At 42.5% G+C, this 26,679-nt stretch overlaps 1 protein-coding gene across 2 annotated transcripts in view; it reads right to left on the reverse strand.

Annotated features, from left to right (window-relative positions):
• The window catches only part of MAST4 (microtubule associated serine/threonine kinase family member 4), a 292,509-nt gene extending 272,707 nt beyond the window's left edge, over nt 1-19,802 (reverse strand). For both annotated transcript variants that reach the window (XM_027671419.1, XM_027671417.1), the window contains exon 1: nt 19,581-19,802. In XM_027671419.1, coding sequence (XP_027527220.1) covers nt 19,581-19,802 — 222 coding nt within the window. The remainder of the gene's footprint in view (nt 1-19,580) is intronic.
• Nucleotides 19,803-26,679: the final 6,877 nt, after the last annotated feature.

Genomic DNA, 26,679 nt, shown 5'->3' on the forward strand with positions numbered 1-26,679 from the left:
AGAAAAATATGAAAGAAACAGTCCTTGATATCAACAACCACCATGGGCCATTCAGAAGGTAGCATGGATGGAAATGGCATACCTTGCTGCAGGGCTCCCATGGGTTCCAGGACTTTGTTTACTTTGTGCAGGTCCTGGAGAAGCCTCCAGGATCCTGAGGACTTTTTAATGACAAACACTGGAGTGTTCCAGGGACTGGTGGAAGGCTCAGGTGTCCTTTTGCCAATTCCTGATCAACCGATTTCTTTAAAATTTGCAGGTTTTGGCTAGGCAAGGGCCACTGACTTACCCATACCGGAACCTTAGTTTTCCAAGTCAGCTTGGGCAGCTGCAATTGCTCAGTGACCCTCCCTAAAAATTTGTTTGCAGTCCAATATGCCACTGCTCCATGGCATCCCATCCCCATAAAGTTACCAGTACGTTCAGTATGAATGGTTGGAGAGATGCACATCTGCCCACTGGCCCGTAGATGCTAACCACTTCCAAACTTTGGGCTGGCTGTTGTGAGCCACCCACACCACTAACTTTAATGTCAGTGCTGTGTGCTGGCCAGCTGGGAGGCCAGTCCCAGAAAATGATTATGGTTATATCCGCTCCAGTATCTAATAACCCAGTGACAGTGGTCTTCTGTGGACTATGAGATCCTGAAAAGTAAACAGAACATGTTAGACATGGTCTTTCTGCTTGTACAGCTGTTGTCCAACTGACTTGTACTCCATCACTGATCGTGAGCTCCTCATCTCGTGACATGAGATTCATTAGAGCAGTTATGGAAATCATCTTTGCCACTAGAAAACAGTCCTTTACTTCTATAGGTAAGAGAGAGACAAAAATGCAAATAAAAATGTTATGTTAAGTCCAGTTAGTAAATGCAGGTAATACTGTAATTCCTTTCTCGCGTGCTGCTAAGTGTGAGATGACCAAATAGGTTTCTTCGGGGTCCAACTCAGGGTCAGGGTCACAGATATTCCTGGGTTTAACTTGCATAATTTGTTCATCATATTTAAGTTGAACTGCAGGGAATGGTAGGCCTAACATAATCCATTCTAATTGCTGTGGTTTGCTGGCACATGCTGAAAGGACAGGCTGCGAAGGATGGAACGCAGTTGTGGGGGTGTTTGTGTCATCGTGCCACCCCAGGCACTGGCTACCCCGTTTCCCAACTGGTCACAATCGCACTGTCTAAGATCAGGCAGTGAACTGAAAGTCACTTCTCTTTTTTTAAGTCAGGTGATTTTTTCGGTGGCAGCAGTTCCCCATGTATATTAGTGATATACAGTGAATCCAGTGAATCTGCATTCTCTGGTCCAACATCTCCCTTTGCCACATCATTGGCACAGTGTCTTTGGAAGCTCAGGTTTTGTGTTTAATTTAGGGCAGTGTTTTTTTACGTGCCCCTTCTGGCCACAGTTGAAGCATTGCTGTGGTCCAGTTAATGCCTCAGCAATTAGCTTTGCCTTGTGAGATCCAGATCCCACGTTTTTGCAAGCTTCAATCATCTTCAGCAAGCTGGGTTCTTTTAGAATTTTTAAAGCTCGTTGGCAGCCTTCATTTGCTTTTTCAATTACCAGCTTATTAAATAAAATGTCCTGGCTTTCCTTCTGTTGGATTTGGCGTGCTATAGCCTCCTTTAACCTGGTGATAAAATCGACAAAGGGTTCCTTCAGACCCTGATTAATCAGTGTGAATGAAGGCATTTGCACATAAACATCAGCCACCTTTTTAAGGGCTTCAACTGCTAGTTCTTTTGTAGCATCTAAATGTTTTAAGTCTATTCGAACTTGGTCTTGTCATCTAGCATAGTTGCCCTCTCCATACAGCATGTCAGTAGCACTGCTAGTTGGGATGCCTCGCCTTTCCATCTTTTCGTTAACAAATTTCATTATAAGCCGTTTCCACTCTGCTTCAAAAACAGATGCTTGCACTGTACATAGCAGTCCATTAAGCACCACCCTGATATCATAGGGGATTAAATGATAAGCCAGGAAAAATGACTTGAGCAATCCTACAGTAAAGGGTACTCCGAGACCATATTCCACAATTGCTTTTTCAATGTCCTTTAGCATAGGGTAGGAAATCGGCTTCCATTCCAGAGAGTGGCCTTCCTCCAAATATATGGGAAAAGCTTTTAAAAATTCGGCGTCATGAGCCTGGGCGGCCTCTGTCTGAAAAGCCTTCCAAATATCATTGCACAGCAGGGATGCATCTGCTGTCTGGCAGCTGCCGGGAGCCTCGGTAACAAAAGCACCATGGGCACAGCCATCTTCCCGGATGTTATTGTCGGAAGAGGTCCTGGCCCCGCCCCTTAGTTCCCGTCTACCCCGGAAGGGCGATGACGTGGGGGGTAGAGGCGGCGCTGGAGGGAGAGGGCGTTCTTGTGGGAGGGTCTGTAGGCATGTCAGGGGCATATGGGGGTGGACACGGAGGCGGGCTAGGGGCTGGGGCCAACGGGACTCGCACAGGTGGGCTAGGGGGTGGAGCCGACGGGACGCATGCGAAATTTTGCCGCGCCGCTTTTCCACAAGTCATGCCTTCCCGCGTTCGCCCTTCGCGTGCCTCGGTCCCGTGCGCGCGCGAGCACCCTTCCCCATCACCGTCGCCATGTTGCAAAGATCGCGTGTCCCCTGTGCCTTCTCTGTCCCTCCCGCCATGCTGGATTTTATGGGGCTTGTCCTTTATTGGGGATTTTGACTTGGATTTTTTAGATTTTTGCGGTGATTCTTGGAGACTTTCGTTGGAACTCATCATCTGATGCTGTAGCACCACCAGAACCAATCTCCAAGCTATTAATGCTTCAGTAGCAGTTCGGTCTCCCCTCTCTTTCGCTTTCCAAATATTATATCCAATTTTTTCCCAGGCTTTGGCAGATTTTTTATCTAAGGGGTGTCCGTTTTCCAAAATAAAGTCTTTAAGCTTGCGGTATACAAGGTTTTGAGGGGTAGACAGCCAGAGGCCCATGGCAGCGTTACTGTGACTTCTCGTAATTTGCAGTTGGCGTTAAAAATTTTTCTGTTATGGGGATTGGGGTCTGGGGAGAAATTAGGGGTCTCCCTTAGCCGCTCACCTTTCCAGTGCGAAGTCCGGCACTGATCCAGTGATCCGCCGTCTGCCGTTCGGCTAGGGATGACCAGTGGAGCGGGTACTTCTCCAGGTACTGCCTGAGTCCTTGTGGTAGCAAGAGAGTTCAAGTTCCCTTAATGTAAGGGATCCTCAGATCTCGAGCCCCACGCTGGATGCCATCTGCTACGGTCTGAGGGGGGAGGGGAGAAAGGCCGCAGCACGGTACAAACGGGTCCAACGAGGTTTGAGGTGCAATGCTGCTTTAATGGGGGTGCACAAGGGTTTTATCAGCTCTGGCGTGGAATGCACCAGAAAATGGGGTGGAGCACGAGACAGACAACCAGGGAAAGGAACAGGGATAGGGACTCAGGGGAAGAGGGAGGAACAGGGGAGGAACGGACGAATAGTAGCTCTCTCCTCTCTGCAGCTTCTTCAGCCAATCAGAGGGGGAAGCAGGGAGCAGGCGTGCCTGGGCAAGCCCGGGTATTACAAATCTCAGGGAAACATACAATGTATATGTTTGTAAACACGTAAGAACTGCAAAGTCCGTATAATAAAGTCCTTTCAATCGCTGTATATCTTTTTCCATTCCTGAAACCCATTCTGATCCTTGCTCCTCCACACATAACCCTTTCCAGACTCTCATACTTCATTTCTTTTCAGGTTGCTCATACAACTACACAGACTCAAAGATTTAAACAGTTTGAAGGCAAAATATCTGCTAGCACCTGCATATCTTCTGCTCAAAATCTTACCTTATGGGTATGTACATAAGAACTTGCTACTGACATTGCAGCTAAACTAGCCATATTCCATCAAAATCATTAAATTACGTCAATGCAAGTAAGCCAACTATTCTTCTTCCTCTTTGTTTTTAAGTAGTCAAGATAACTCTTTCTTTACTTGTAAAAAGTACTTATCTCTCCACCTCTACAATATCTTTTAAACAAAGATAACCAACTTCTGCATCCAACTGAACACATATACCTCTGGAATTGAAGCATCAATAAAGAATTCTATTGCGTAGAAAAAATCTTACATAATTCATCTAAGGAAACAAGCATTGGTGGCTGAATTAAGGCAAGAACTATCACCCACAGGAGATAAAAGTAGCAAAAACTAGTGTGGAGAAAAATAAACTAAAAATACAGGGAAGGAAGAAAGCCATCTCTACAAAAGCAATTCTGTAGAGGCTTAAACCTATACCAGGGCTATAACACAGCTGATAAATCAGCCACGCTACTAAGTGCTCAAGGCTGAAGCCAGGCACAGAGTAACAAAATGAAGGCAGCAAATCACAACTCCAGGTGCATGGCTGCATATATTCATCATGCCACATGAACATGGAATCAAGTCATCAAACTGGACAACCTCAGGCCAGCATGCTGCACACCACCACAGATAACCTCAAACACAAGGTCCGCACTGCAGGCTCCTTAGCTTACCACTGCAACATTCTTTTAAGCTTGCCCTTGCCCTCCTGCAGAAAGCCAGTTTATAATCAAGAGAACCATGGAAAACCAGACAGTTTTCTTGTACCTCTCCTGAGAGCACACCTATTAAAAGAAAAAAATACCTTAATGCAACTAGTCACAGCATTCTCAATCTTCATATAAAATTACAGTGTGATTCTGGCCTCCATGCAACTCAAATCCTAAACCCATACAGAAGTACCTATTAATGAGGTTGATTGATTTAAGATGAGCGAAAAGTTTTAAATCCTTGGCAACAAGATGGTCAGTGAATCCAGCTTCAGAACAGGTAAACCCTCAACTTTTGCCATATTATAGGCTTTTTCTGGCAATTTTTCTTTATAAAGCTAAAAATACCATAAAAAAAATGTTTTAATTAATGCTGTGTTCCCATGCCACATACTACAACTCTTAAGATACTTATATCATCCACCTTAAATAAATTCAACATGTTTTTCAAAAATTTGTTGAAATAAAAGTGTACACTATAAATATTGATTTGATTTTTAAAGACCTCCCAACTTACCCCATTTATTAACGTAATCCTGTCCCCTTATAGTAGAAAAGGAAGTTATACCTTCACGTAGATGAATCAACAGGCAGCAGTGAGGCTGCAGTAATAACTGAGAGACTGTGAGAGATAATCAAATTTTTTGAAGTTCTCATCTATTCCACATTATCCATAGTATTATTTTATCTTCTTCCTAAATAAGATAGAACAGTCTTACCTTTTCACACAGTAAAAGTACATCTCACTTTGGAGATGCACCCAGTTCAACAGAACACTCTGTATTATGAAATCGGTATTGATGTCACTGTTTACGATTAGCAATTTTCAAAACACAGATTTTTCTTCTTACAAGATGACAACTGACAAACAAACATACCCTGTAGTGCTACAGGAATAGCTGTTAAAGTCACACGCCTGAACACACTTATGTTCAGCTCTACAGAACTCAGCAGTACCCACTTCTCTATATACAGCTGGGGACTTCAGGGGGAGAAAAAGCTAAAAAAACATTTTACACATAACTTAAGTGACATTCCAAACATACTGTTTCATGCACAGCTCTTCCCTAAAGAAGCAGTGACATAATTGCATACCTATTGCAAATAACAAAACACTCATGGACCCACTCCTTATTTCAGTGGCAGTACTGGTATCATTTGGAAACCAACATCAATGGCCACTTTCAACAGCTCCGCAAACAGGACATTATCTTGTTTCAGCTTTACTACTCATAAGATATGCAGATATTACAAAAAGTTTGAAGTAATTTCTTGGCATTGTTACATGGCAACACCATGTAACACTTAAAGAAAAAAAAATTTCATAACTGGGAAGCCAAAAGCCCAGTACTGGTTATCAAGGTGGATGTTTGAAGAGCTAAACACATTTAACTGTAAACCCAGCATGAGCTTATAGGGCTTATTCAGGAAAGAATGCATATAGATATACATATATTTGCAAACTGAGCAGAGTTTCAGCTGCTAACCTGTGTCAGCTAAAAGTACATGGAGCTACATCTACCTAAATGCATGTAACAACTGTTTTTCAGACAATTTCCTTTTAGAAAGTTTTTGAAATGCAATATATATGTAAACTAAGAACTAGAGCTGCCAGCCACCAATCCAGCCATTCTCTCACTCCCCTCCTCAAAAAGACAGCGGAGAAAACAAGATGGAGTTCATGAGTCAAAATACAGAGATCCTTTACCAATTACCATCAAAACAGGTTCAACCTGGTGGAAATTAATTTAGTTTATTCCAAATTAAAAGACAGCTGGCTAATGAGAAACAAAGACTAATTAAAAGCAACCCCTACCTTTTCCAAAGCTCAACTTCACTCCTTAATTTCCAACTCCTCTACCTCTTCCCTCCCAAGCAATGAAGGGAATTGGGAATGGACACTGGAGTCATTCAATAACAGCTGCTCTCTGCCACTCCTTCCTCCTCACACTTTTGTCCTGCTCATAATAGAGGGCACCCCTGCAGCCCCCAGCTGCCAGCACCTGGCCACCCACACCCAGTACAACTGCACTTTTTGAAGGCAAACAACTTGAGAAGGACTTCATGTCCTTACTGAAGCTCATCAAATACAATGGATTTACACAGGTGTTCATGAGCCCCAAACTTGTATTCCAGCTTTAGAGACCTGAGGAAGGCAAACAGCTTGCCATTCTGTCAGGCAAGGGAGACTTTTATTTTTATTTATAAACACTCCCAACAAACCTTGCCTGCAGCCATCAAGACTAAACTCTGCAAAGACACCTTTCAGTCACTAACAGCACAGGACATGAAAGTGGACAGGAAAACCAGAACTTCATTCCCTATGACAATTTCAGCCAGATACTAGGAAGCCTCAAAACTAGCAGCGTTACATCTATATGTAACCAAGAGCCAAGCAATGAAGGCTCAAGTCACCTGTGTTACCTCCATCCAACACTGGGTTTGCCTCATGGCATTTCGTGTCCACACATCCACAAAGACGCACTTAAGCAAGAGCCAATAGGCAAGAACACTCGAGTATGCATGATGAGCACAATAAAGTAAATCAGACAATGACAGTTTTGATAAAGTCTTGTTATAAAAGCCTTCCAAGTGCTTTAGTGGTTAGTTATATAGCGCTGAGCTATAACCCCAAAACTCAGGAGCTGTGCTGAAGTGATCACCAATGTACAGGACACTACTCAAACTTCAGAAGGCCTTCTAATACATCTTCTGCAAATGCAGTTACCAGAATTATTTTAAGTGCTATGTCTGTAGGATAAAACCTTCAAAGTCATTTCCCCCGACCACCACTGTTGCTTACATTATTTGGATCTTTAAAGTAGATGCTTATGCTTATAAAAATCCCACAGGAAGAGTGGGATTCTTCAAGCACTATGGGACATGAATACAGCCATACCACATATTTTTACATATATGTCAATATATGCCCACTAATATTAAAAAAAAGCTTATTCTGAAGGTTTCTAGTATGTAAGTATCATTTATCTCCTACATGTGTGCACTAAAAATGTGTGGTTTCAGGGGAGTCCTCCAATCTTAGGATCTAGCTTTATACTTAGGGTAAACAAACATCTATTGTTATGGGATGTCTTTTGCCCACAGGTTTACTGAAGCAGCTTAACTGGCTGCTTAAGTAGAGACATTGCACAGTCATCTACAGCAAACTGCAGGAGGCATCTGTTAGCAGTACCATCAGAAGTGAAAACAGGCCAAGCCATTCTACTTTCCACACTTGCTGAAGTATAGGGAAGACTATGTATTTTTCCATGTTTGTTTATGAACATATAACGTCTTTAAGAATTAAAATCATGCACAGTGGTAATGCTTTGTCTCTTAGGAGACTGGGCAAACCTATTTAAAGGCAAAAACCTAAACATAAGGAAGAAGCTGCCAAAGACTAACCACATGTAGGAAGAAAGTTGCTATTCAAAAAAATTAAGGCAGACAGAAAACGTAGCCTTAAATAGGCAAGGCATCTAAGAGGTGGATTACCAAACTCAAATCTAAACAGAAAGGATTAACAGACTAACCATCTGTTAAATCTCTCATGAAAGCACTTTACCTCAGCAACAACCAATGAGGACAGTGGGATTAATGACTAATGAAAAATACCACACCCCATCAGAAATTTCAACTGAAATAATTTTGTGTCTACAGTATAACCGAAGCTGTAATGGCAGCTCTTGCAGATACACTCAAGCTTATGCAGAAAAAACTGCCCATGAATCAACTGCTGCCCAAAACTCAGCACTTATTATGCCAGGCACCAATCACAAACTTCAAGTGGCTAAATGGGGCAACACCATCAATACCCAAGTCAGCAAGGCTTCTACCAGCCTCTAACAAACCCTGATGCTTACCTAGCTCCTGTACAACTGGCAGTGTACCGGGTCATCAAGCCCAGGGATCAGGCTAGTGTTGATGTGAAGTCATTTCCTCCAAACGCATACAATGTGAACATTGTCCTCAACAACATTTCATAACGCAGATCCATTCCCTTTGCTTTGTGGTACTTGGTTACGTAGGCAAGGTTCTTTGTGTTTCCTCATTTTTTTTTGTAGGAACTAGATTTCTGCAAAAAGCCTATCTTCATATAAGGCTCATCAGACAACTGTCGGATCCTTTTTCCAGAAGCTATACATACGAAGTTTTAGTGCCAAAATTACTTTCTGCAACACAATCTACTAAAGCTCTCAAAAGGAAAGAATTAAAGGAAAAACATTAATAACAAATAGATCACTAGCATGGAAATATTTTTTTTATAATACCAGTAGGGTTTTTTTCTTTTAAAGAAATTCAAAAAGCATGGAAGATTTCACTAAGTGCAACTAGACATAGGTGAGATACTAGCACACCCTTACCTTGAAAAACACTCCCAACTTGTACTGGATTAAAGCCCAGGTCCTCCAAGATGTTTAGTTTGCTCATTCCAATTCTGTCTTTGTTTTCCACTGACTGATTTATGAGTTAATATATCTACATTTTTCATCTGCAGTTTCTGCAATTTTCTTAATTTAATTACCACGTCAAAAAAACACACTACTTATGAGAGTCTTACTGGGAAAGCACATCTGGAATGAAAGTGCTTTAGCTTCTACTGCTATGAAACCTGTCTCTACCTGCTTTTAAGTCACCACGGCATGTATAAGTGCGAGGCTATTCCTCTGTTGTGCACAAGGTATATGATGCCACAGTTTCTGGCACAGCCGCTCTCTTGGGCAGCATGCAGGTGAGGTAATGCAGGGCTTGCACCTCCCTGCTGTTTGAGTGGCTAACCAACACACCAAAGTTCAGATGTATTTTTCCTCACCCTCAAATAAACTGATAGTGTGGCTTTAAGTCTTTGACTATTTTTAACATATTTCTTCCTTCAATTTGTGTCCGACAGTCCTGTTAACACAATGCTAATAGTAACAGAAGCATACAGATTATTGAACACTATGGAGAATTTTTTCCTGTAGTGCATCTCATTATACATTCCTTAACCTAACCTCTCTCTTCCTCCTCCTCCTTTCACATATTTACCCTACTTTAACTGTAGGACTACTGCTGTTTGAATGTAAACCTTAAAGTTTCAGTTGCTTCAATTTTTAGTCACTAATTATTACCTCTGATGAGAGCTTAAAACTATGCATGCTGAGTTTGGGTGGAAGCAAACCAGGGGAGACCACAAAAATAGTTGCCAGGAGGGAAGGTACTACTCAGCATAGTGATAGTATTGTACACCGCTATGGATATTGGAGGAGCTGTTGACTTCCTTGAAGGCCTGGAGGGCCTGCAGAGACCTTGACAAATTGGAGGGCTGGGCAATCACCAACCCTAGGAAGTTCAACAAGCAAAAAGTGCCAAGTTCTTCATCTGGGATGGGGCAACACTGGATGTTCGTACAGACTGGGGAGTGAGATGCTGGAAAGCAGTGCCATAGAAAGGGACCTGGGAGTCTTGGTTAAGGGCAAGTTGAATATGAGTCAGCAGTGCCCTGGCAGCCAGGAGGGCCAACCGTGTCCTGGGAGACATCAGGCAAAGCATCACCAGCCAGTCGAGGGAGGGGATTGTCCCGCTCTGCTCTGCACTGATGTGGCCTCACCTCAAATACTGCGTGCAGTTTTGGGTGCCACAATATAGGAAAGATATTAAGCCACCAGAAAGTGTCCAAAGGAGGGCAATGAAGATGGTGAAGGGCCTTGAGGGGAAGCCCTATGAGGAGCGGCTGAGGTCACTTGGTCTGTTCAGCCTGGAGAAGAGGAGACTGAGGAGAGACCTCGCTGTAATCTACAACTTCCTCATGAAGGGGAGGAGGCTCTTCTCTGTGGTGACCAGTGACAGAACCTAAGGGAATGGCCTTACGTTGTGTCAAGGAAGGTTTAGGTTGGATATTATTAGAAGGTTTTTCACCCAGAGAGTAGCGGGGCACTGGAACGGGCTCCCCAAAGAGATGGTCACAGCACCAAGCCTGACAGAGTTTGAGAAGCATTTGGACAATACTCTCAGGTACATAGTGCGACTCTTGGGAATGGTCCTGTGCAGGGCAAGGAGTTGGATCCTTGTGGGTCCCTTCCAACCCAGCATATTCTGTGATTCTGTGATATTCTTTAATTCATGTCTTCTTTCATAGAACCATAGAATCACTGAAGTTGGAAAAGACCTTTAAGATCATCAAAGCCAACCATTAACCTAGCCTGTCAACTGCACCACTAAACTACATCTCCACATCTTTTAAACAGCTCCACGCAACTACCTTAACACATAGTCAGTGTGAGTGTACATACATCCTTTCAGTATAATTCACACATAATTCCAATAATTCCAATACACAATGTGTGGCTCAGTAAACTCAAGAACTCAATGAAACTCAAGAAAGTCAATGACTGTCTGTGCTCCTCAATAGCGAATAAGTCATATGCCCAAGGTTACTTCCTTGCTGCTTCAGCTAATCAGTCTGTAACTTAGAATCACATTTTCTAAATGTATGTACAGCCAATTCATTATGCAGTATTCTGCTTGTTGCAGAGCTGCTCCAAGGAAATCAATGACATCTTTAACTCTGGAATGTGTTTTCCACTAGGGTAATGTATTAACACCACGAGTATTTGAACAAATGGTAAGGGGAAGGAACCTTTGATAAATTAAAACACATGTAGAAGCTTTACATTACCCATCTACTCATCAAAATTATAAAGATCCAATTGAGCTACAGGATTTCCCTGTGACCTTTTGTAAACAACCTATTCTGTTAGCTAGTGCAGAACAAAATATATCAGATTTGCCCTGCCCTTCCCTGTCATGTACTAGGCACAAAACCTGAAACACAGCATGAAAGTCATCCGAGGCATTTTTGTTATATGGCCTGAAAAACAGCTTTACAATGACTGAGCCATAACTACAGCATCATTACACTCTAGTAAAAGTTTCCTGAGTTAACAATGAAAATCCAATTAACAGTTTAGTGCAGTAGTTCATCTGCTCCATTCACCCCCAGCTCTCTTCCTCAGGATTGCAAGGCTATTAAAAAAATAGGATCATTAACAGTCCAGGTGCAATTAATTATACAGAGCCACTAGCATGGCAGCATGGCCTCACAAAGGAAGTTTGTCACTCAGTATACAAGCACCATCTTCCAAAACCAAAAATATGTAAATAAATATAAAAATAATATATTGAGATATACACAGTTGTAACAACAAAACACTGTAAAATGTATCTAATACAAAAGTTTCTATGCCGGGCAACAATGAATTCCTCTTTCCTTGCTATACAAGTTGTCATCCTGTAATCAGTTATTTTCATACACACTTAGTAATTTTGGAAGACCTTTTTTGTAGCTTGCATGTTGTTGGGGTTTTTTTGCTTTTCCTGAAAGTCACTTCCAGAGCTGTTTGATCAGAAAAGAAAAAAGAAATTTCTCTTTTTCTAGTTCAAGACTGTACATGTTATTGGTTAAGAAAAAAGTCTTGCATTCATCCCTGGTTCCCAACCAAAATTTTAAGTACTCAGTAAAGAAACTTATGGCAAGGGTAACCAGGGTGTTTATACAGCTGAACACTTGAGCTTTAACCCTTGATATACTTGTATTTCACTTCTGAACAACGCAAATTCATCGGCTTAGTTACATTTGTAAAGGAAGGTAAGGTATTCATCCCACTGACCCTTGGCTGAAGCTGGACAGTCTTTCAGCTGGAAAGTTTGATGAGAGCACCCCTTTTAGACAGGAAAGTGTAAGTAAAACTACTTGGCTCCATAAAGCAAAAGCTAAAACAGGTTCCTGTCTAGATTTCAAAGCAGAGCTCATTTGCCACCACTCCCCCGTGTTTCTCACCTTTTCACCTACCTTGCCCCAAATACCTGCATCTTTTTTTTTCTTCCTCTCTACTACAACAAAAAGAGCCATCAGCACTTTATGACTTTAAGCACCAGTCTCTCATAAGTCATGTATCTTAAAACCCAATACCACCCAACTATTAAAACATTTCAAAAAGAATTTTAAACTCCACAGCTGCAAGAGAAGAACTGATAAAACACAAATTTAAAGGCTGAAGCAATAAACGATAAAAATGGGATGTACAGAGTGTGTGTCTTAGACTGCAGAGTATTTCAAGCTCATATCACTGTTCTTAAAGGGGTTTAGCAATGGCACAGTACTGCGGGTGATACCATCACACTGAGAAGCTCTCAACACAAGCTAGAATGCTGCTGTGCTTGGTACCATACCAATAAAAACAAACAAACAAACAAAAATCACCCAGAAAAAAAAAAATTAGTCTACATCCTTTCCTCTTTCATTTATCAAGCTGTTAAAAAGACTAGTATTTCTCTTAAGACAAAGCCCAAGCAGGTTAGTTTCCAACCCAGCAGCAGAACGGAACAGAAAGACCCTGCGTTACTAAAGTACTTAATAACAGGCATCTGATTTGTCGTAATGGACATAAGAGAAAAAATCCAGCCTGGTGTCAGAGCAATTTTGCTTGAGAAAGCTGTAGCAGAAAACTTTAAGGACTCAGTTCACATTAGTCATCTTTTCAGAGTCATCATGCCCCTTTTCATAAGTCCCCCAATTCTGCATTTCAGAATTTTGCCTCTAAAATTAGGGTAAGTATATTTTTCCCATGCCTTGAACAGAGGACAATTGCTGGTTAACGTTAGCCAGCTCCACGTAACACAAACAGATCGGAAATCAGGTATTTGATAAGTATTAATGCTTCAGTATTGCAATCTTTGAGCACAGTTGTGCTTTTGGAATGGGGGGACAGAGCTCATAATTTGCAACAAAACCAAGAGGAAATTACCCCATTAATTTAATGTGCAGTAAAACGCTACCTAGCTGCTCAGCTCACTAGCTAAAGGATCTTCTCATTTGCACTGCGCTTAACCGTGCTCATATTTTATGTCTCAAGACTTAGGACTCTCTAATCCCTTTGTGTAAACTCAACTTTACACAGCTGTTACAGCAGCTGTTACTGCCAGCAAAGCAGCCCATCACACAGAGCTTCCCCATAGTACAAGACTTACCACCACATTGTTATGTTACTGGCATTCTGTTCAAAGCAGCTTACATCTAACCAGAACACTGTCAAAGACAGCAGACTACGCTGGACATAGGCTGTACTCCTTCAACAGAGCTGCGGCTTTTCAGAAGAAATGTTACAGTTGGACACAGAGATACTAAGGGATCCTGAATATTAGCCTCAGCACTGTGTCCTCCAGTCTGAAAAATCTAAAGGGTGCAAAAGGCCCCCTCAACCGTTTTTGCAAACCTGTTCAGATTTTGAAGACTGTAGTTATCAGGTCCTCACTCATCTCTTTCCAGAAGTATTTTCAGTATCTAAACAGCTCTGGCACATAAAACTACATATACAACTCAATGTATGATTCTGCTTCTTCAGTTCTCACGTATTCCAATTGAGACAGAAGATAGATGCTCTGGTTATAGGTCTATTTATACCCACCAAATTCTTGAAAAGAAGGTCCATAGAGCTGAAAACATTACTATTTTACAGATAATCTCAAACCTCAGGCAATAGCACATGGTCATATTAGATTAAGCCCTCACCTACATATCTCTCCACATCCCAGAGTATTTCTGACATAATAAGGGTATGTAACAGCATGCACCTTTAAAGGCTTATTCTGCACACAGAAGGTTTTTTCATACCAGAAGCAAATCAATGAAGTGTTTTACATGACTCTTGAGGCAGCCTACTCACTTAAATTGTCAAGTATTTCACTTTATAGGTATCTTATCACAAACATATCTAAAAAACCAAAAACAATGCTGTTAGTCTGGCTGACATGACACAACAACAGTTTTGCAGCTGCTCCAGGCTAGATGAGTGTTTTATTTAATCCCACTGCAATAATTTTAACCCTGAGAAGAATAGATTTTTTTAATGGCATCACTACTCCTTAGTATGATCTAAGGATCACACCCTAGTAATCATGCTATTCATCTTTAGGTAGCTCTATCATTCAGGTATGCTACAACAGCAAAGGATCCATCACTGTCAGAGACAAGGAAGTCTGAAACAATTACAAGAAAAAACTACGGTATCTCCCATACAGTTCAAGTATGTTCCATGGTTACTTCTGCAGCAGGACAAGCAGGAACGGAAAGAGCTAACACAAACATTACTACTAGGTTACAGTTAGGTCAGTTAGTGACATTTTGACAGAACTACTACCATCTCCATTACACATAGTTGCACATTTAAACACTGCCATCACTTCACACACTCTCTGTTTACTTTATCCCACAGTATTTTGATTTCCACCCCTCTCCCAAACTACACTACAGTTTTGCTGGTGTGAAGATCTGGCAGACAATCTGTAATGCTGGAAGGACTGTAGCTCTCTAGCGGACATACATTAAAGGACAATTGTGTGAAAGATAAGCTTCTACAGCAATACATTCTTTACCACCCTCTTCACATTGCTATGAATACTTTCATAAAAAAATCTTAGCTTCCGAGTAATTAATTCTCACCGTACAGTCCTCCTGAAGCTGCAACAGATTGCACCATAAACAGCAAGGCAGATTCAGGAGAAGAGTTAGCTGCAACAGAAAAAGCTTTTATATTTCTTGCTCTGTGCATTGAGGTATCTTTTTTAATAAATGATACACACCATCTAGACAGTATGAGAAAATGTACAGTAATCAATTTTAAAGGTCAATGGACATTTTTCATGAGAAATCTTGTCTTACATTGCTCATCATCTCAGCTCTTATAAACTCAAACAGTCATGTCAGGGCCAAAGGTTTAATTTACACATCAAGAAACGAAATTATTTGAGAACAAAATACCATAGTCTCACCTCCCCCTTTTTTTTTTTTTGTGGGTAGTTTTACTGGGTTTTTTTAAGCATCTAAAACAATGAAGAGGATTCGTTATGGTAATTCAGAAGACACTGGAATGTTCAGAAGCTATTGGATCCATTTCCGATCAAGACAGCTGTAATATATGGCAAAGTATTATTCGCTCTGAAAGAATTCTGATCTTTCCTGACTTTGGTAAGCAATGTGTAGTTACTGTGACAAGGTTTGTAGAAAGGTGAGTTCTTTCAGTAGATCACCTGAGTCAGACAGAAAAAACAGACAACTCCAAGACACACAATTTAACCTTCAGATCCTTAAGATTACTGATGTAGGCAAAGAATCCATAGGTTGCCTTCAACCTCTTTTTAAGAAACAAGGTTAAACCATGTGAGTTCTCACCTACCCTGTAAAATACTAAGATTTGGAAGCCACCAACAAAAAAAGTATATCCTATGCTGGACTGAAAGATTGTGAAACATTTTGAATGAGAGAAACTAACACAGCCAATGATATCTGGCACCATTTGCCTCAGTAAATTTCATAAAACATGTTTCCTGTTCATAGTCACTTTTTTTCCAAAAGAAAAACTAGTGTAGAGAAGATAGAAACACAGGAGAAAACAACATGGGGAAAATCATGGGGTTTTTTGCATTTATCCTGGTCCCCATAATGCCAGTCCATTTTAACTACCCACAGAGAGCAGAAGCAGAGAGATTACAACAGAAAACACGCTGTTGCCCAGTCTCAACTCCGCCCTTGATAGCCAAACATTCTTTTCAACAAAGAGAGTTCTGAAGAGAATACAGAATAATTAAAAAAACTAAACAACCATACTGCATCAGGAACATGGTGACCCATTGTCTACAAAGTATTTGCCTTGAGTGCCCTTCACCATGCAATTCCATCCTGCCTGCTCTGTCAGCTGTTAGCCACTCACCTCAGAAGAGCATAGGCAAATAATCTGCTTGAATTGATTTGTGTTTCACGTTTGCTATCCACAGCACTTCACCACACAGATGTTCCAGCAGCAAAGCACTTCTCAAGTGAAGTTAATGTTAAAGCCACATTTAATTCTCACATGTCTAATATCTCAGAGTAAAACTTCAAAAACACTTCAGCAACTGATAGTCATAATCTTGTAAACTATCATTTGTTCTTGCTTACATGAAATGAGAGATTTCTTCAAGTATTTTTTAGCATTTTTTCAAGGTGAATATGCAACAGTAGAATGAAGTAATAACAACAGGGAATAAAAAAAAGTTATGTACTTTCTCTTCCCACCCCTCCCTTCCCTGTTTGCCTCCAGGAATTAACTCCTTCAGACATACCCATTAGAGGAGTTAACATGCTTTCAGTTCTACAGTTTAATTTCTGAACATAAAAGAAATTGACCTACCCTAGATAACAGATTTAAGTTTCCTTCACTGAGCTGCAGAGATGAACCGTTCTTTTTGGCAGAGGAGAAATGTTCACATCATTCTTCAGAAAAAGACATAAAACTCATATGGACCACAAACTGTAAATTAGCAGGTTGGGCTACTTAAAAAACAACACTCCTTGAGAGATCTCTGAAATAATCTTTCCGTCCTAACAGAAGTGGCAAGGCCTAAATCTGAGTATGGCACCCTGTTTTTTCACATCATGCTTCCAGACAGATGTGAGCAGCTGGAAAGTCTCCACAGGACAGCAATGAGAATGATCAAATGTCTGAAAACACATTCTATAGGGAAAGATGAAAGCCACTGGGGTTGTTTGGTCTAAAGAAGTCCAAAAGGAGACAAAGTCCAAGTTGTCAAGTATGTCATATACAATGTCACAGAAGAAGACATAGTTCTACTGAAATAGCACACAAAATAGTAATGTGTATGGGAAAATATGCATGTTTTCTAACTACCCATTAGTTTGAAAATATTTTATATGTCATGGCTTGAAGAATTTACTAACAGCTAAAGTAGCAATAGAGGTAGCAGGACAATCTGTTTCACTGCTGTCTGAAGGATATCAAACAGTTGTGACAACAGATTTAATTCTGCTATGTTGGCAACAGAAAAAAGGACAGGGCAAGAGAAGAAATGAAACCTGCCAGTGCACGATCAAGAACCAGGGATCCATAAAATTAAAGAATTCAGTAACAGAACACTGCAGAGTACATCAACATTTTCACTATTTGACGGTAACTAAATAGGATATCAATGTGAAATCTTCAAGCACTTCTCTCAATGTTATACTTTCAGCAGGTGGAACATAAAGCAAGACTGAAATCATCTGTACGTATATCTTGGACCTTAGCCTTGCTTTTTTCCACTACCCTTAACACTTTCAATTTGAATAGATGCTCTCTTGGTTTTAAATTAATATGTGTTCATTTATTTCTGCACTCTAATGCATTGTCGTGTCCTTGCACATAAAAATTACTATACCGATGGATTTGTCAGGTGGTTCTGCAGGTAGGCAGAAATTCAGCTGCAAGTGCTGGCTACACCAAAACGCAAGGATGGGCAAAATGAAAGCACAAAAACCACAGACAAAAAAAGTCTGGTTTCAGATAATGAAGGAATCTAGCAGAGGAGAAAAAAGGGGAGCAAACAAGGTTGTATACTCTAAGCAAACTTTCCCTCTACATTAACACGAGTTTATGCTGCTATCTTCTAGCATTACTAACTGCAAGTGAGGTATCAGACTGCCCATACAGAATTTCCTAATTCCAGTGAATTCAATTTTGAGTTATTTTTGGGCTTGCTTTACCTATACTGTCAACTCAAAAAATGCCTTTAAATCATCTCCAAAGCATACACAGAAATAACCAGAAGTCCACAGGTCTGCCAATGGCTCTGAGTTCAGCTAACTGAACAGAACACTTTGCATATTTCTGCATGGTATTTTGCAGGCATACCAACTGAGCACCAAACCATCTAGACACCACACAGTTGTGGTAAGCACAGCCCCAAGCCCACATAGACCACACCTGCTGAGAAGCAGGAAAAAATAATTACCTACCAGTGCACTCCATGCTAACAGCAGCTACAGAGTTCCTACTCAGTTTGTGATTAAAGCAAGTTAACTATACGCATAAAAATGGTGTGGATATATGCACATTCATTCTACTTCTATCATAAATGCACTTTGCTATAAATACATTCTGCTCTTTGTGGGCTCATGCAGTTGAAAGAACCAAGGAACCTGAGATAAGTTTCAGTATTTAAGAAAAAAAAGGAGGGGGGGAATACAGAAAGTTATACTTAGTTGCAAGTCACCATGCTGTCTTACAGTTGTATCAATTTAACAGAGGAGGCGTCGGGGAACGAGCTACGTAGACAGCCATTACTGCAGAGGCAAACATTCCTGACAACCACAGCTTAACTAATTGAAAATAACTTCAACTAGTTTAACAGATATTCCTTTAGAAATGCGAGGTTTCCGAAAAAAACCATTTGCACATCCAGTGGCATAAAGGTATAGAATAAACACCACTTATGAGCAAATTAAAAAGTTGACTACAGCAAAAGGCAAAAGGCACAAGTAAGACACACAAGAGATGACGAAGAGAAGTAAAACAGCAGTCAGACAGAACAATGCACTTGGTTGGGGGTCATGGCACGAAATAGCTTTAAGGAGTGTGAATCATGCAACAATAAATAAATAACAAAAAAAAAGTCTCAGACACAAAAGGGTCCCTTTACTGTAACACAGTGGGCAGGTTGTTTTGTTTTAAGAGTGCAGTTAGAAGGTACTGCAGCCAGATCAGGAGGGGAGGGAGGGAACGACACGCGTATCCGCGTATCACGCTACAGATCAATCACCCACTGAGCTCCTTCATAACCCACAGCCTGTCAGTAGCTCTCAGAAGAGGATTACTGTAGTTTAGGGGCTTGCCCATCACTTCCTTCTGACATCGAAGAGTTTGCTTTAGAAAAACGCTATCCAAAGGTGACACGCTAGGGAAAAAAAAGAAAAAAAAAAAAAAGCTAAGCTTTCCCAAAACAAAAAAAAAATCCTCTCTCTATACAAAAACCCGCAACTCTCTATATCGGCAGCCAGAAGGGGCGAGAGCCGGGGAGCAGACACAGGAAGGCTTCGGGTTTAGCAAGGGAGACTGACGCGAAGCGGCTGCCCCCAGGTGGGCCCGCAGTGCTCCCCACCGCGGGCCGGCCGCGCTGGGTGGGGACTCCCGGCGCGCCCCCGGTGCCTCGAGGCGGAGAAGCAGCAGCCACCGCCCCGGCCCCGCGCACCTCCTCATCCCGCTCCTCCAGCGAGGCGCCGTCCTCCGCTCGCCCGCCGGGGCTCGCCCGCTCTGCCGCAGCCGCCCCCCCGCCGGGGGCCGTCACCGCCCCGCCGCCGGAATCCCCCTCCTCGGAGAGAGTTTCAGAGCCAGAGGAGGAATCGGAGCAAGAGGAGCCGACGTGGCCGGCGCCTCGCACCCGCTCCGAAGCCGCCGAAACTTTCTCCGCCATGGCTGCAGGCTCCGAGTGGTGCCGCCCGCACGTCCCGCCGGCGGCAGGACGTCCCCCGCCCCACGGAGCGTAGCGTGGCAGCGGCGCTCCCGGGCCGGGCCAGGCACCGGCTGGCGGGCGGTGCCTGCGGACGGGCTGGGCGGGCCGGGCCCGGCCGGGCGGAGCCAGCGCCGCGGAGGGCGGGCCCGGCGCGGCGGAGCCGTGGGAGGGAAGTAGGTAGCGGTGATGGGTCTTCGCGGAGCGGGGTGTGAGGGATGGGGCTCCCCCCCCGCTGTCCCTCGCTGCAAAAGGAGGCGGGAGGGAGAGAGGGAGGGATGGATGGATGGATGAAGAAGAGACGTCCCGCGGCCGGCGGTCCCTGACCCCGGCAGCCCGCGGAGCGGGGGGGGCAGCGCGATCTGCCAGAGCCCCCAGCTAGCTAGGAGCGCTCGGCGGTGCTGCAGCGAGCCGTGCTCCGCTCCCGTGCGATGTCACAGGGTTGAGTAGGGGCAGGTATTTCACATCACATCAGGGTTTTCTACGCCCCTCACTTTAAAACGGAGCTACTAGCACCTTATCGCAGCAGTTTCGCCGGCTTGCTACCGTTTGCGAAAGGCTACAGATGCCTAGTTATGATCTTGCAGCAAATAAAGTCCCTTTGGGTGTTTGACTTTGAAACGGGCGTCGGCATTGGGATTTGTGACCAGGCTTTCGGAGTCATTGAAACCAAAGCATATCACAGAAGTTATGCATCTGAAAGCTTTTGTAAATCCTCCTATACAACTCCTTCGTCTTTAAATGGCTTTTAAACCTAGTTATTCTACCAATTTTTACTATATTCTTTGAAGATATTATTTTCGAAATATCCTCTTTTTTTCTGTCCAAAGGACATAGGTTCTCATCTAATGTACTAGTATTATATATAAATATATACCATATTTGTTTATGCCTGGACCCCGGGTTAAACCAAGTGTGGAATCAAAACAGACTAAGAACTTTTGTAATGAATGAAGTCCCACAGCGTCACTACAGAGTAGCTATCTTCTCCATTTCACAGAAAAAGAAATGTGAGCACATATCAGTTATTGATGTGCTCTAATTAACACAGTACATAGTTAATGAAAATAGGAACCAGAATGCAAGTCTCCACTTTTTCAGATTTCTAATTTGACCAATTTATCCAGTATTCCCAGATGGTAAATGAAAAAATAAACCCTTTTTATTATTATTATTATTATTACAACTATATAGATTGTCAGATTAACAATGGAAGGAAAACAATTATATAAAATTCTCCAAATCTCATTCCTTCTCTGCTTTGAGTGAGTTATTAATGCTGGATATTAGATTGTAACAATGCTGATAGCTCTTTGTGGTTTCTTGTCAGTACTTAGATCAGACCTTAAAAGTTAGTTTATTGTGGAAGAAGATCGTAATAGTCACTAGGGACAGATTTTGACCCAGAAATTTGCCTATACTAACAATTAGTGATAAGGATATGTGAGATATACACAGAAAGACAAAAACTCATTTTGGCTAAATGAATTAGACACATACGCTACTGCAAACCTAATTCTAATAATTTTAACTAACCAGAGAAAAGAGTTACTCCTTAGTTCTCCAGGTTCTGCACATGAGCCGTTATATCCCCAAAACCCGGACTTATTAATAATTCTTGATTCCTTGGATTTTAAAGCCAAACCTTTTCCAGTCAGATTCTGTCTCTGGTTTAATGTTATTGTCTTCCCAGAACAACTGACTTTATTTCCTACCTATTCTTTGCAATGTATAAGAAAATTGCCAGGTAGTGAAAAGCAACACTGCAGGTCTGTCACTTCTTTTTCTTGCTGCCAGAGATGAGGCTGGGAAAAATAGAGCTTAGCCAAAGCACTTCTACACTTCAGTTATTATCAGCTGCCAGAACAGCCTCTAATCTGGGGGCAGCAAGGAATGCATTAGAATAGTCACTGAACTGCTCTAATATATGCCATAAATTGAAATCTAAGAAGGCATTCAAAATGTATTATACCACCCCAGAGTTACAGAAGACAAGTGACAGGATTGTTCTGCTCTGGCCTATAGATTATGCCAGATCACGTGCTCTGCTAACATTATCTTACACAAATGGAAGAGTGGTGCTATGCTGCATATAGTTGCTAAAAGGGAGCTGAAACTAAAAGCAGCAAAGATAGAAGTTTACATCACTTTCCATCCTGGGAAAAGCACTGTTCCTAGCACTGCACCATCACAAATCAGTGATGTACTTAGTGGCAAAACACTGGCATGACTTGAGAGGCTCATTTTGAAAACATTTGTTGAGAAGATGTCCCTATTTAATAAGCTTTGAGCACCTCCTGTCATGCATTGAATTCATTTGGTGGAGAGTATGAAGAAAAAAATGTAGCTCAGAGTGGTCCAGCGTCAGCTATAACAGGAGGCTTTGGAATCATTCACCCATTCACACAGTTTTTTCCACTTGTACATTTACAAGCAGCCATCCTATGATCTGCTCGATATTCCCATTCTGTCCTCCCCCAGTACATGCAGCAGTCACCCACTCTGTGTGTTTACAGCTGTTCACTATGTGCACTAGTCACTGCTCTCATGCCAGTTAACTGAAAACAAAATACAGGAAGAGAAATAAAATGTATCTCAAAACTCCCTGATTATATACCTGAGTGTTAATGCTTGGGAAATTCTTACACTCTGGTCTTGAAGGACTGGAAGAGTAACAGGCTAACAGATTTATTGACAAATTGGGCACAAGGTCACCAAGTATATGGGAAACACTGGAAAAAGTCATGAAGAGGTAAAGAAAAAAATTGTCAGTAAATCACAGTTATACATGAGACAGCATGAAAAGACAAATAAGAAGATAATGATTGGCTTTGAAATTGGCCCTTCAAGATAAAGATGAGGATCTTTACCAAGAAGTGATAGTGAGATATGGCTTTATTAATATAATAAAATAAAGCACGACCCAGCTGCATGGATTTCCAACCAAATTTCCAAACCCATTTATTAGAAGAGAACGGCACCTTTTATACCTTCAGACAACACATGATTTGCCTAGCCAACCACCATGGGACTTACACTGCCCATGTGTGTCAGAGTATACTTTGGAAACTACCAATCCCAGAATGCATCACCCAGCATCCCGGAAACACGTTTCCTACCTCTCCCCCAACTTTAATATTTAAGGTGAATCATAGAACAGTGCAAACAGTAACAGTGCAAATAATAGAACAGTACATTTTTAAACCTTGTAAAACCTTTAACAGTTACCATAGTATCGCAGTGACCTACCTCACTGCTTACTTTGGTTCTTCAACAAACCTACTTATTTATTAGAATTTTTTCTCTTTAACCTTTTGAACCTGTTTAATATAAACTTGAACCTTTATTTTTCCTAAGGGGTATAATGTAACTGGGATAAACAACAACTTTGTTGATCTGAGGGTTTTGGCATAACTGGGTAGACTTCTCTAAGGGTTTGCATGTAATTGGTAGAAGCACCAACTTCAGTTTTCTGAGGGTTTTTATAAAACTGGGTAACTGGAACTATGTAACTGGAAACCTTTATTTGTCTCAGGGTTTATGTAGAACAGGAAAAACTCAACTTTATTTCAACAACAGGGTAAATGTCATGAACTGGATTCTTCTAGCGTGACCGTGTGACTGAGGTAATGTTACCTTAAAGCCTAAAAAGGCTTAGTGTTTAAAGTGCTTGTATACTCACACAGTTCTCTTTCATTCACTCACACACACTCACATCGGCAGCTGCCGCTCCCATTCCTCACATGCACACCCATGGGCTTTAGCAAAAGTCTGTATTTTGCCACATTGGTCATTTTCAGTAGTAAACATCAAATGGTAAACATCAACTGTACGTCTCTGTCTGCAGTTTCTTCTCTCTGTATTACTCTGGTTCTTGCTGCTGCTGTGGGGGTGTACCTATGGAGGGTCTGACACACCTGGAGGGAATCTATTTTAGTTCTTTACCTGTAGGTATACATGCATACCCCCTCCCCCACATCGCAAGGTCCACCGGTCCCATCCATTGCCCTGAGATTAAGTCTTTTATCATGACCGGTGGTTTGGGAGAGGAGAATGCCTGAGGTCTGTGTTGTGTCTCGTACCTGCTTTTCTCTGCACTGTCACAATTTTAAAAATTTATGACATATGCTGCTTTCCACAGACGGTCCTGTGGGCTACAGATGGACTCCCCTTTTCTTTGTCTTTTTAGCATGTCCTTTAAGGTACAGTGTGCTCTCTCAGTCATGGCCTCTCCCATAAGTGAATGCGGTATGCCTGTGGAATGAGAGATCCCCCAGTCTGTTAGGAAAGTTTTGACTTTTGCTAAAATGTATGCCTGGCCGTTATCAGTCTTGATCTTTTTTGGGGTCCCTAGTGCTGCAAAGCAGCTAAGCCAGTGCCTTATGACATCCCTTGCCTTTTCCCCAGTGTGTGCCGTGGCAGTTATGTATTTGGAGTGTGTGTCGCCTGTATGTGAACATATTTCAGCTGACCAAACTCTGGTATGTGTGTGACATCTGCCTGCCACACCTCATCAGCTATTAGTCCCCTGGGGTTAACCCCTTCCTGAGATGGCATTGGGGTAATTTGTTGGCAGTCTGAGCATGACATAACTGTGTCTCAAGCCTGATTCATGGTAATTTGAAATTGTCTCTTCAGAGAATGTGCATTCTGGTTCCCTTCTGCTACGGGTCCCAGCATTTCCATGTGTGATCTAACATGCATTATGTAAAAATAAAACCTTCTGTGATTAACAAGAACCCATACAGCACGTATTTCAACAAGTAAATGTGAGTTTGCAACATGTCGGATGAAGGAAGCCTCGAGACGTGAAACCAAACCTGCTGCATAACAAGAATCAGTAACAATATTAACTGGTTGATCTGAAAACAGTTCAAAGGCAATGTGAATAGCTGCGAGTTCTAGGACTTGTACAGAACCATGGCTTATGGTCTGTACTTCCTGTTCCCACTGTCCTGTAGTAGGATTTACCCACATCACTGCAACTTTTTTGGACCATCCTGATGCATCAGTAAAGATTGTGAGGCCTTTTACTGGCTGGTGTTGGCATCTGCTTGTGGCTTTTAAAGGTAAGTTACCCATTTCTGCCCAAAGCCTGTGTTTAGGGTAGTGAATGGAAATGTCACCGTCATAGCCTGTCATGGCAGCCTGGAATCCAGCGCCTTCGGCCAGCAGCCAGTCGAGGCTGTCCTTCATTGCTGGGATGATCGCAGGATCCTGTCCGTCCAGCTCCTGTAGACGTGCTCTGCCTTTAACAACAAGTTTGACAAACATTTCATTAGTTGTCCACACAGTTTTAGGAGGAGAGTGGGGCAGAAACAGCCACTCCAGGATCCTCAATGGAGCCGGTTCAGTCTGGTCCCATTGACCAAAACGCAAATGGCTGGAACCTGCTAGGAACAAGGGCAAGGCAGATCTGAAGTTCAGGATTTTTCCTTCTGCCTTGTCTGCTCTCGATTGCCTTAGAACGTGTCTTTAATGCCTGCTTTGCCTCTGTGGTCAGAGACCAACTAGATGTCAAGTGTGGATTGCCTTTCAGCAGTTCAAACAGGGGGTGCAGCTCCTCTGTGGTCAAGACTAAGATAGGCCTTAACCAGTTGATGGCTCCTAGAAGTTTCTGCAACTCGTTTAAGGTTAAAGTGTCTTTTACCTTAATTTGAAGTGGCTGGAGCGAGATCTCCTGCTGTGTGATCCTCCATCCAAGGTAGGTCCAGGGCTGAGATTGTTGAATCTTTTCTGGAGCGACCTGCAACCCCTGCTTCTTGGACAGCATTAGAGCAGTGATAACAGTTTGTAACTCAGTTTCCTTGGCCGTGGCAACCAAAATGTCATCCATGTAGTAGTAAATGATTGCTGAGGGGTAAAGCCTTCTGATAGGGTGGATAGCCTTTGCCACAACAGTCTGATATATCGACAGGCTGTTTCTCATCCCCTGAGGCAAAACAACCCAGTGGTACCTCTGCATGGGCTGTGTGTGGTTTAGAGCGGGGATGGAGAAAGCAAATCATGGCGCATCATCAGGGTGTAGAAAAATGGTGAAGAAACAGTCTTTTAAATCAATTACCACTAAAGGCCATCCTGCTGGGAGCATAGCAGGTGAAGGAAGCCCTGGTTGTAATGCCCCCATAGGTCCTATCACTGAGTTGACTGCTCTTAGGTCATGCAGCATCCTCCACTTGCCACTTCTCTTGGGTGTGCAGAACACCGGAGTGTTCCACAGACTGGTGGTTGGCACTATATGTCCTGCATTGAGTTGCTCTTGAACTAAATCTCTTAAGTGAGCAAGCCGTTCCTCTTTCATGGACCATTGATTGACCCATATAGGGTCATTGGTTTTCCATGTCAGCTTAATCTGTCCGTGCAATGGCTGGTCAATGGCCCTCACTGAAAATTCTGCTCATTTCCAGTTGCAATATGCATGACAGTGACAAACTGTCCCAGTACATCTCATGCCCATAAGGTGCATGGAATAGGAGTAACAAAAGGAGCTACCTTGGCAACTTGTCCCTCTGGCCCCAACACTGTGTGTAGTTGTGCACTCTCCCTGGGCCTTTGTGTGCCCCCAACCCCCTGGATAGTTGAAGAAGGGTAAACAGTAGGACATTTAGCTGGCTGACATGTCATCATTGGCTGTGCCGCAGAAATGGTCCTTGCCCAGAATATTTGTGGCTCGCCTGTGCTCCCAAAAGCCCCCGAGCCCCTTTCTCCCGTGCTAGCCAGTGACGTGCTATAAAAGGAGATTAGCTGGGCAAGCCGTTGTCCCTCAGGTATGTAACAGGGAGGCACTGGAGTCCATGTCATTATTTGTATCTCGCTGTGAGAGTCAGAGTCAATCACTCTG

This window comes from Neopelma chrysocephalum, unplaced genomic scaffold, assembly GCF_003984885.1.
Source record: "Neopelma chrysocephalum unplaced genomic scaffold, ASM398488v2 Primary Assembly neopelma1_97102, whole genome shotgun sequence".
NCBI classification, from domain to species: Eukaryota; Metazoa; Chordata; class Aves; order Passeriformes; family Pipridae; genus Neopelma; species Neopelma chrysocephalum.